Source organism: Haplochromis burtoni, unplaced genomic scaffold (assembly GCF_018398535.1).
Source record: "Haplochromis burtoni strain Fernald_Lab_line unplaced genomic scaffold, NCSU_Asbu1 Contig_76, whole genome shotgun sequence".
In the NCBI taxonomy this organism is placed as follows: Eukaryota; Metazoa; Chordata; class Actinopteri; order Cichliformes; family Cichlidae; genus Haplochromis; species Haplochromis burtoni.
Window position 1 is genome coordinate 2,200,061 of NW_024582437.1, and position 12,399 is coordinate 2,212,459.

At 41.0% G+C, this 12,399-nt stretch overlaps 2 protein-coding genes across 2 annotated transcripts; both read right to left on the reverse strand.

Annotated features, from left to right (window-relative positions):
• Positions 1–17: 17 nt before the first annotated feature.
• LOC106633231 lies at positions 18–2,802 on the reverse strand. Its single transcript, XM_042221903.1, has 2 exons — positions 461–2,802; positions 18–216 (listed from the first exon to the last, which is right to left on the reverse strand). Exon 1 carries the CDS (start codon positions 2,795–2,797, stop codon positions 719–721), a length of 2,079 nt encoding a protein of 692 aa, XP_042077837.1. The 5' UTR covers positions 2,798–2,802; the 3' UTR covers positions 18–216; positions 461–718.
• A 4,784-nt stretch (positions 2,803–7,586) lies between these two features.
• LOC102304046 (chemokine-like receptor 1) lies at positions 7,587–11,996 on the reverse strand. Its single transcript, XM_005924329.2, has 2 exons — positions 11,233–11,996; positions 7,587–9,141 (listed from the first exon to the last, which is right to left on the reverse strand). Exons 1-2 carry the CDS (start codon positions 11,387–11,389, stop codon positions 8,036–8,038), a joined length of 1,263 nt encoding a protein of 420 aa, XP_005924391.2. The 5' UTR covers positions 11,390–11,996; the 3' UTR covers positions 7,587–8,035.
• Between the last annotated feature and the right edge of the window lie 403 nt (positions 11,997–12,399).

Below are 12,399 nucleotides of genomic sequence, written 5' to 3' on the forward strand. Positions count from 1 at the left end.
TCCCCTCTACTGGTTGATGTTATAATAATCAGTCTTTTCTGTTACTTGTTTTTTGATAGTGATAAGCTGCTGTCATCAGATGCTTCTTGTACTGTCTTTCCCTCTTCACACTGCACAGAAGAGGAACCGGCAGCAAGGTTCAACACTTTTCTTCCATCAAGACTCTGAAGACCATTACTCTTTGTCCACAGGTTTAATGATGTAGAAAGTGTGAAACTGAAACAAACATAACACAATTACAATTACAGTATATTCTTTAAATCTTACATATACACTGTACCTACAAGTCTACAATAATCTAAATCAACGTAGCGTAGCACTTTAGCTGCAAGAATAAGCATTAGCCGTGCTCTAAACATGTGGCTTCAACAACGTATCAAAGTTACACATTAAACTTCCCTCATGTCACAAAATACAACCACAGAACTACAGATAAGTATCAAATAAACAATATACATACAGACGATGCTCCAAAAGACGAAGGATTGAGGGCAGATGCATGTGGATTCATGGCAGTCTCCTTGGCCATGTGCAAACTTCACTAAACCTTACTACTTCCTGCTTCATGTGATGTCACCAGGTATCAGAACTATTAAAGGGACAGCTGCACTAACACTATCAGCACACTCCCCGCCTGGCATGATAGAATGCCACAACTAACATACAATACAGAACAGTTATACATGGTTATATATGTATATAGATATAGAGTAACAGTTCAGTCTTTGTCTGGATGTAACAGAAGAATGAGCTCCGACACAGGTCTCAAAAATACTTTTGTCCCATCTTGCCTGGATACCTTCACCTCCGCTGTGCGGACCTTATTGTCCTGGCTAGGGAAGACTTGGGTGATTACTCCAAGAGGCCATTCATTTCTCTTGAGCTGCTGATCTCTGAGAAGTACAATGCTCCCAGGCTCCAGATTGGGTTGACTGTCCTGCCACTTTCTTCTTGGCTGCAGTGAAGAAAGATACTGTCGTCTCCATTTGCTCCAGAAAGTCTGGGCCAGATGCTGCACCTGACGCCATTGTTGTTTACACATATCTTTGACATTGGAGTCTTCAGGTGGAGCTGATGGAGTGCCCATCTTCTGAGTTAAGAGAGTGGCTGGGGTTAGTAGAACTGGGTCACTTGGATCAGTAGATACTGGTATGAGAGGCCTGGCATTGATAATTGCCACCACTTCTGCCATCAGCGTAGTAAGGACCTCATGCGTCAAGTTTGATGTCTCAAGATGCAGGAACATTGAATTGAGGATTCTTATGGCTATTCGTATCATCCTCTCCCATGCGCCACCCATGTGAGACGCATGTGGAGGGTTAAAGACCCATGCACAACCTTTTCCAGCTAGGTACTTCTCAACAGACGTGGAATCAATATTGGATGGAATCTTTAGTTCAGCTGACGCACCCACGAAGTTTGTGCCTCTGTCCGAACCTATTTGTTTCACAGGACCTCGAATAGCTAGAAACCTCCTGAGGGCATTGATGAAGCATGAGGTGTCCAGAGATTCTATGACCTCTTTGTGGACTGCTCTAATGGCCATGCAAGTGAATATAACTGCCCATCTCTTACTATGGGCGAGACCACCTCTTGTACGCCGTGCAACAACACTCCATGGGCCAAACACGTCCAGTCCAACGTAGGTAAATGGAGGTTCCATAGAGAGGCGATCTGATGGCAGGTCAGCCATCTTTTGTTGTTCAGGGAGGCCGCGGAGCTTTCGACATGTGACACAATGGTGGATGACAGTGCTCACCAATCTCTTCATACCTATTATCCAGTAGCCTGCTGCACGGATGGCACCCTCTGTGAAGTGGCGTCCCTGGTGCAGGGTTTGTTCATGGAAATGTCTGGCCAGCAATGTTGCAATATGGTACTTACAAGGAATGATCTTAGGGTTCTTTTCTTCATGAGGAACCTCTCCATGTCTTATCCGACCACCAACTCTGAGGACGTTGTGTGCGTCAATGAAGGGATCCAGGGTCCTAAGAGGACTCCCTTGAGGGATCACCTTATTCTTTTTGAGACAGGTCAACTCTTCAGCATATGCCTCTTCCTGCACAGTTTGAATAATAACGTGCTCTGATAAACTGAGTTGATCAGGTGTACCTGCTTTCTGACAGAAATGCCACCCCTTGCATTGCATGGTCCCTTTGACCTTACGTGTGTGAAAGCTGTTCACAATGTGAAGGAGATTAGCAATGGCACGTTTCAAAGCTTGCCAGGAAGAAAATTTGGAGAAACGGTGAGACCCAAGTAGTGTGCAAGAAGCCTGTGTTTGCAAAGTAGAGATTTGCGGGTGGATCTCAGCGTCCATGTTTGCATCCACAAGCTCAAAGGAGTCTGGTTCTAGAGAATCTTGCATGGGCTCAGTCAGAAAAGGAGGTCCAGTGAGCCAAGAGGTATCTGAGAGAAAGGCACCCGGTACAGACCTTGTCGCACAGTCTGCTGGATTTTCCCCTGTAGACACGTACTTCCACTGCTTAGGATGAGAGGACCTTCTGATGCGGACAATACGATTGCTGACATACACATAAAAGCGTCTTGTCTCATTATTTATGTATCCGAGCACTACTTTGCTATCAGTGTAGAAGGTGATAGCATCGATGTGCATGTCAAGCTCTGATGATATGAAATCTGCTAACTCCACGGCCAGTACAGCAGCACAAAGCTCAAGTCTGGGGATTGTGTGTTCAGGTCTGGGTGCCAGCTTCGCCTTACCCATAACAAAGCCAGTATGAGTATTCCCTGCTTCGTCCACCACCCTGAGATAGGCAACTGCTGCAATAGCCATTGTTGACGCATCAGAAAAGACAAACAGTTCTCTCTTAGAATGTGCTTCCCTTGAATGGTCACAGGAGCCACAAATCCCAAGGGGTCATACACGCTATTTACCACTAATAGGATGCCTCGGTGTGTGAAAGGCTTCTCTTCTTTGTTGACTTTAAAAACAAACATGTTGGACTCCAAGTTCCAATTTAGTCCCAAGCTGCGCTGTACAGGTAGAATATCTGAGCTCAGATCCAAATCCTTCAAGTCATTTGTGCGATCTTCAGGTGGGAAAGCCTCCATGACCTCTTTGCTGTTAGAGGCGATTTTGTGGAGCCTCAGGTTGGAGTTTGCCAGAACATCCTGAGTTTTCTTCAACAGACAGACAGCACTTTTTACACTTGAAAAAGATTTAAGTGCATCATCGACATAAAAGTCATGGCAAACAAACTGTTTCACCTCGGGGTCATGATGTGGTCCTCCATCCATCGTGGACTGCCTGAGGCAGTAAATGGCAACCGCTGGACTAGGACTATTACCGAACACATGTACAGTCATGCGGTACTCAATGACATCCTGTGTAGGACTGTTGTCTCTGAACCAGAAGAACCGTAGGAAGTTACGATCTTCTTCTCTCACAAGAAAGGAATGAAACATCTGCTTGATGTCTGCAGTTACTGCAATGGCATCCTTGCGAAACCTCATCAGAACTCCCAGAAGTAGGTTGTTGAGGTCAGGTCCTTTCAAGAGAACATCATTCAGAGACACTCCCTCATGCTGTGCACTTGAGTCAAAAACAACACGGATGTTGCCAGGCTTCTTTGGGTGGTACACTCCAAAAATGGGTAAATACCATCGTTCCTGGTTTGGAGTGAGAGGAGGAGCAACTTCAGCATGACCATTTTCGAATATTTTCCCCATGAATGAGAAGAAATGTTGGGACATCTCAGGTTTCCTTGCTAAGTTGCGTTTGAGGGAGCTGAAGCGGTTAAGAGCTTGCTGTCTGTTATCAGGGAGGTGTTGTCTTGGCTGCCTAAATGGCAAAGGAGCTACCCAGCTGTTACTGGCATCCTTCTTGAGCTCTCGTTTCATTATTGCCATGAAGGCAAGATCTTCAAACAATGGTGCTGGTTTATTATCCTCTCGGGTAAACTGGAACACTGTGCAGCCTAGCCCACCATCTTCTACATCATAGGCACACTTTGAATGTTCGGGACCGTATCTCTCTTTAACCTGGAGAACACTCGGACATGGTTCAAAAATAGTAGGACGAGACTGTTCAAGAGCATTGGTGAAGTACGTGTTCACACTGCGTGGCTTATGAACACGTCCCAAACAGACATTGCCCACAATCACCCATCCCAACTCAAGTTTCTGAGCATAGGGGGCATCAGGGGGGCCATTGATGTATTTGTGAACCTTATGAAGTCTAATGACGTCACGTCCAAGTAAGAGCATAATGGGAACATCAGGTTCAAACTCTGGAATAAGGTGAGCAACTGGTTTTAGATGATCATGAGGAGAGCAGCACTTGGTGATGGAATCTCTGCTCTGTTGTCTGGTATCTCACTACACTCCAACAGGCCTGGTAGTAGCTGAACTGTTTTACAATCCATTGACTCTATACAGAAGCCTGAAGCTATCCTCCCCATGTTCTCAGTCACACCAGAGCATGTCTTCAGTGTGTAAGATGCAGTAGGGCATTGCAAGTCAAACTTCTCAAAGAAATCTGAGTGAGCCAAAGATCTATTACTCTGCTCATCTATAATAACGTAGGCCTTTATGGCCTTTTCACGTTCTCCTTTAGGATAGACTCTGGCCAGGCAGATCTTGGAGCAGTTCTTAACAGTGCGGTCCTCTCCACAGATCTCGATACACTGAGCAGTAACTTCTGAAGTTTGTGTGGGTTCTGGCTCCCCGCCATGCTCCAAAGGCATGCTTATGCTCTTTATCCACGGTGCCTGACCTGGATGTAGAGCAGATGGGTGTCTATCACTGTTGCATTCAGTGCACTTAATGATACTTTGGCATTCCCTCGCGGTGTGCGTTGAGGAGTTGCAACACTTAAAACAGATGCCATTCTCCCTGAGAAAGTTCATTCTTTCTTCGAAGTGTTTCTCTCGAAAGGCACGACACTTTTGTAATGTGTGATGTTTCTTATGTATAGGACATCTCCTATCTGGATCCTCCACGTTCTTTTTGTTTCTGTTGTCTGAGCGAGCAGCAGGTGACACTTACGTTTTGTTGACTAAAATCTCCCTTTGTCTACTGTTTTTCCAAGGAGGTTTTTCCATTTTAACCATCTCGGTTTGAGAAACAAAGTTGAAACTTGGATCATTCCTCATCTGTGCTTGCTGGTAGATGAAGGAAACGAACACTGAGAATGGGGGGAATGTTACACAATGTGATTGTTTGTAACTGGATCCATGAGAAAGCCATTTTTCTTGTATACCATATGGTAATTTTTGGGCTATTGCATTTACACCTCTGGGGGTATCAAGGCAGATCTCCCTCGGCCTTGGCGGCATCTAGTTCCATCAGTAAATCACTGAGGTCCCGGAGCTTGGAGTGGTCTTTATTGCCAATTTTGGGGAAACTATCCAGTTTTTGGAACAAAGCTTTCTCAATAGCTTCAGATGAACCGTAAGAAGCATCTAGTCGGTTCCAGATCATGCTCAGCCCTTTAGCTGGTTGATTTATGTGGATGGACCTAATACGCTTTGCATGCTCAGCTGATTCACTTCCCAGCCATTTGACAAGAAGATCCATTTCTTCATCTCTTGTTAGATTCAAGTCTTTCACCGCATTCTGGAATGAATGTCGCCAGGCCCTGTAGTTTTCCGGTCTATCGTTAAATTGTAGTAGACCACTTGTAACGAGCTCACGTCGTGCTAGAAATCTGACAAAGTCTGTCACATGTGGATCAGTGGAGTAACTAGGCCGCTGAGAGTTACCATATGGGTGATGGGGAAGAGCTTCCATGGCGCTGTTGGTCTTCCAGGGTGGCTGATGTGCAGTTACACTGCATGAAGGCCTTAGAAAATCTTCATAATCATTTCCTTTGAGTACGCCGTAGTAGTGGTGCTCTGTCTGTTGAGCTGAGTTGCGATTCACATCTGATGTGACAAAGGGATTAAGGCTATTTTGTTTACGTGGAGGATGCAGTGGAGTATCAAAGACAGTAATAGCAGCGTCGGGGGGACCATCACTCAGCGAATTGAGACGTGGCATGCAAAGGTTCCTCAGGAAGCGGCTGCTGTGTCTCGTCCTGCAAGAGTAAATCCTCCTGTGATGCCATCTGGATGTCTTTTGATACTTTGGCTTGTTTCTCCACATACTCTTTTGTACGCTCAACAGAGTCGACTGATGTTGCAATGAGAGGAAGTTTACAACTGTGTTTTCCTTCACTAACGCCTACCGCTGCTTCTAAAGCTTCTGCCTTTGCTACAGCTGCAGCAGTTTCCTTTGCTGTGGTCAGCATTTCTATAGAAGCTTCCAGACGAACCTTTTCCATTTTTAACTTCATTTCTTGCTCTGCAAACGCTAAACGTGCCTTTGCTGCTTCAGCATTAGCCCTAGCTCTTGCAGCTGCAGTGCTGGTAGCCGATTCATGAGAACGTGTGGTTGACATAGAAGCATAAGACCGTGTCTTCACTGACGATGGCTTTGAATCCATAGTGTAGGCAAGTAGAGGCTATGTAGCGTGATAGCAGTAGCTGTTGTCACATGCACTGTGTTACCTTGTCTGTAACTCAACGTCTTTTCACTGTACTGTCTTTCCCTCTTCACACTGCACAGAAGAGGAACTGGCAGCAAGGTTCAACACTTTTCTTCCATCAAGACTCTGAAGACCATTACTCTTTGTCCACAGGTTTAATGATGTAGAAAGTGTGAAACTGAAACAAACATAACACAATTACAATTACAGCATATTCTTTAAATCTTACATATACACTGTACCTACAAGTCTACAATAATCTAAATCAACGTAGCGTAGCACTTTAGCTGCAAGAATAAGCATTAGCCGTGCTCTAAACATGTGGCTTCAACAACGTATCAAAGTTACACATTAAACTTCCCTCATGTCACAAAATACAACCACAGAACTACAGATAAGTATCAAATAAACAATATACATACAGACGATGCTCCAAAAGACGAAGGATTGAGGGCAGATGCATGTGGATTCATGGCAGTCTCCTTGGCCATGTGCAAACTTCACTAAACCTTACTACTTCCTGCTTCATGTGATGTCACCAGGTATCAGAACTATTAAAGGGACAGCTGCACTAACACTATCAGCACACTTCTTATTAGATGTTGGATTAATTGATACACATATGAGGATTTATTTATAGATATACAATGCAATACAATACAATACAATGCAATACAATATATATATATAGCTATATATATCTATATCTATATCTATATATCTTTTATATATATATATATATATATATATATATAGAATATATATATAATATAGAGAGTAGATAAGTTTCTTTAGTATATAGGATATTATATATATATATATATATATATTATATATATATATATATATATATGTATATATATATATATATATATATATATATATATATATATATATTATATATATATAATATATATATATATATATATATATATATATGTATATATATATATATATATGAATATATATATATATATATATATGTATGTATGTATGTATATATATATATTTATATATGTATATACATATATCACTGACTTTCAGCTTGTTGTGTTTGTGGATATATGACTGACTATATATATCTTGAGCCCACATGTGGTGATTATAACATGTATAAGTGGAGAAACAGTTAAGTCCAAATATACTCTCAAAATTTAAATGATGGTATGAAAGAATGATCATCATTGTCAACTTTTATTGATGGCACCATAGCTGAGAAGAAGTGAAAAAGTACATATGTATTATATTCTTTACATAGACATAGAAGCTTTTACAAAGAGTTCTTTATGTTAAAATTCTAGAAAAATATTATACAAAGCAGATGAGCGTAAGAATATAATAATGATGACATATAGTGAAAAAGGAATTTTACAACTCCTTTGAAATTCAAAAACAAGCAGCCTGAATGCACAGCTGTGAATCAAAGAAACCAACAGCAAGTCTGCATAGTACAACTGCATCAGTCACATATCTGAATCATACTTAAGGTAGTAAAAAGCCCATAAGCAATTTCACATATGCTTTACAGCTTAATTATTTCGTTTCTTATACCTCAGTATTCAAATCTGAACTCTCTTGGTTCTGACTGGTGTCCACTGACTTTGTGTAAGTGTAATTGCGTGTCTCCTCTTCCTGGAAGGCACTCTCCAGCACAATCAGGATGGATTTGCGGACTTTATCTTTAAAATCTTGGCCCATGAACACATACAGCAGTGGATTCAAGCAGCTGTTGAGAAAGGCTAGGCTGGTGGCTATCGGGAACCCAATTGTGATGATATCATCTAACATCTCACTTGAATATTCTGGCATGTGATATGCCATCTCAATTAGACCCATGATGTGAAAGGGAGCCCAGCACAGAAAGAAAGTGATGATAATGGCAGCGATGATCTTAAAGGTGCGACTTGACTGATTGGCCAGTGTGCGGTTTCTTCTGAGACGATGGATTATAACAGCATAACACAAGACAATGAAAGTGAAAGGCACAGCAAATCCTAGGAGGACGCGTGTGATAGTCATGGCCTGATGACGAAATTCCCTTAACTTTTTCACCGATGGTGTTTCATAGTCATCAGAAAGAGCATAGTTGTCAAAGCAAATCATTTTGTTAGAGTCTTGTTCAGTGTCCCTGAAGATGAAGTATGGAGCACTGAGAATCAAAGCCACCACCCAAACACACAGACTCACATAGGATGCTCTGCGTACATTTCGGTGGTTCTGAGCCCAGACAGGCCACACCACAGACACACATCTGTCCACACTGATCACCACCAGAATGTAGACACTGGCAAACATGTTCAGAAAGCTGATAGTGGTGTTCAGCTTGCACATGAACTTGCCAAAAGGCCAGTGGAAATCCAAAGCTGTGTAAGTCACACTCAGGGGCAAAAACGCAGTGAAGATGAAGTCAGCCACAGCAAGGTTGAGGTACCAAACTATGTTAACAGTTTTCTTCATCTTGAACCCGGTCACCCAGATAACCACTCCATTCCCGAGCACACCGAGGACAAAAGCCAGGGAATAAATTATGAGAGACATGATGTTAAGCCCACCATTACTGTCACTATTCTTTGAGCCATTTCCATTAGGTGCAGCAGTTGTATTGATTGGATTGAAAGAGTTAGTGGTCATCTCCCTCACTGACTTTAGACCTGCAAAGAAAAACAATAAGTAAAAAGTTCAGCTCCCAGTCAAAGTTAATAGGAAACTGAAACTGAAGCTATGGTGACATTCAGTCTAAGGCAGTATGTCAGCATAGCTCCCAGACAATTAGACAAACATGAAAGGACATTATCTCTACATTTGAAATCCTCAAAAAAGCACACCTTTTCTGTAATCAAGTGTTGTAAGTAAAGTTGTAAAGTGTGATTTCGTTTTTCTTCTTTTCTCTGCTGCACCCTTTAAGGGTCACCAGAGTGGATCATTTGCCTTCGTGTGACACTATCCCACATAGCAGCAGTGTTGGGCAAGTTACTTTGAAAAAGAAATTAATTATAGTTACTAGTTACTTCTTCAAAAAAGTAACTGAGTTAGTAACTGAGTTACAAGATTCTAAAAGAAATTAATTACTTGAAAAGTAACTATCGCGTTACTTTAAAAAAAAAAAAAGTTGGGTTCCGGGTTTTATTTGCCATTTTTAACTAATTTTCATGTTTCCTCTACATTTCACCTTTAAAAACTATTTACTTTACCTTGTTTGGTATCATCCTTTTCAGCACAACCTCATGTGTCTGAATTTACAGTTATGTTTTCATTTTGACATACTGTATTAACACAATTGATCTAAATTGAGACAAAAAGCATAAAATCAGAGTAGGAAAAGTTATATTTTTTACTGTAAATAACCATTTCAAACTATTTACATAACAATCAGCTGTTCTGCATTCAATAAGATGCCACACAAATTATTTGTGCCACTCCAAATATTTCTGTCCACTATAAAGGAGAACATCACAGCCTGATACCTGCAGGTCTGACAGCAGGAGGTGTATCACTGCTGGTTTCTATCTGGAGACAGCAGTCACCTCATTGTTCGGACATACAACACAAAACTATCCACAACACTACACAAGACAACACACTGATTACACACTGGCTACACACTCCAAACACGCTAAACGTCACAAATCTCTCACATCTCAAAACTCGCTCTCTCTTTTTCTGCTCTCTCTCTCTCACTCCTAAAACTTCCCCCTCTTCCTAAACAACCAAATGTCATTTTGCCATATCATTTTTGATTGGTTGACGTGGTACATTTTCCCTCCAACACAAAGGGCTGTTTTTGTCTTGTTTTTTTACATTTTTGGTCATAAACAGAGAGTGCTTGCTAGCACTGTCCTTAGACAGTAAACGTGACAAAAGTATTCAGGAAAAAACAAGCATATATATTGTTTATCCCCCATCTTACACTTCCTTTGTCCAATATATATCCATTATCCCTCTGCACATGTCAAAACCATCACAGTCTTGCCTCTAATGTTCACCTGAGGTGTTCCTCTGAAGGACTCATTTCTAATTTATGTACTCAAAATGGTATTGTTTTTGCCACCCCATCTGAATCCCATGTCACTCAGAAGCCACACTAACAAAATTTCTCTAGATTTCCCTGCTACTCTGTCAATACCGTCACCTCTTCAGGTTCTCTTCCACCTGCTCAGTCCTCTCACTAAAGAACACAATGTCATCATAGTCCACAAAGACGCCTTGTTGACCTCATCTGTCAACCTAATGTTGCAAACAAGAAGGGGCTCAGAGCCGATCCCTGATGTAATCCCACCCTCACCTTGGATCCATCTGCCACTCCTACTGTCTCGCTGTTCTCATACATGTCCAGCACCACCATCACATACTTCTCTGCTGCTCCTGTATGAATTCTGACCTTCTTTATACTTTGCATCTACATTCCCAAGACAAACATTACATCTGCAGTGCTCTTTCTTAGCATGAAGCCATAATGCTGCTTATCAAACATCGCCTTCTTTCTTAACCTGACTTCAGCAACTCTTTCACATATCCTCATGGTATGGCAACAACTTTATCCCTCTGTAGTTTAGATACAGCTTTGCACATCACCCCTGTTCTTGAAAACTACCACAAGTCCTGTGAAATAACACTAAATTAGCGTTTTTACATCATGTGACAGTGTAAGAAAATGAATTTCCTGTTTTTTTTATGCACATATACATATTTAGAGCAATATTCCTGGGAAATCTTTCATGCTTGGTGAAAGATGAAGTAAATACCTTGTGAACTGTCTTGTTGGCTGTTAATGAATCCTCTGCAGAAGAATGTTTGATCCAACTCTGACAGCTTAGCTGAGACTCGTGTGGGGTGTATGTCGCTGCTGATAAACATGCAAATCCACAGGAAGTTTGTAAAAGTTAAAACATGAGAGAGCATTCTATGATGGTTGGGAGCATGAGGGTTTGCAATGCCCTCATGCAAAATTCAAAATTTGGACTGCAACATATTGCATCAAGAATGCAGCATTATTTTTCTAAAAGCAAAAGACATGTAATATTAGAACATATATATTCTTGTGAGAGGGCCACAGTGTAACACGGCTAACAGCTGGCTGTTTTGCTATTTAACACCATTATCTTTCTGTTGCAACCTTTGGTTTGGTGAGTATCAAGTCATGAAATATTCTGAGGACAACCAACCTGTTTCCATAATCAGTAGCATATAATATAATTCAGTAAATAAAAGCAAAATATTCACTTTCTAACTTATTGTCCCTATGCCTTGGGTGTTTATTTTGTTTTTGTTTTTATTTGCAAAAAACATAAAAAAATACTTTATGTTCATGATTAGTGATTTTTAAAGTTCTTCAGGTTTATAGAAAAATATCTGATGTATCTGGAGTTCTACAAATATGTTATTTAGTAATTTAGCAAAGCTCTTTTTTTGTGGATGAATTCACTAAAGATTAATGAAACAGTTAATGGATGATATGTCACCCCTTATAAAGAACTAGATCTACAGGAAGTTTGCACAACATTTAAAATGAGAATGTTTCTATTCCTTTTCAGTGATGCAGTATGGGGCTCTTATCAGCATCCGGTTTTGAAATCTTGATAAAATACTTTTTACGCTGAAGGCCAGCTGTCCTTTTCTTGTGTCTGCACAATATTCTCACGAAAAAAAAAAAAAAACTCCATGTGGAAATGTAACTAATATGTCAACTTCTCAAGGTATAGCAGCTGAAACAGCATCTGTAACAACAGAGGATAATTTATTTAGGGTCTGACAGCAGTTTAGCATCTGTGTCCAGATGCTCATACCTTTTTTCTGGACTGTACATTCTTAACAGCTTCAGATCATCATCATCATCATCATCATCACCCTTCTTACATCTGCCATGCATTTGGTATTTAAAGGAAACTTAACTCAGTCTAACAATTACCAAA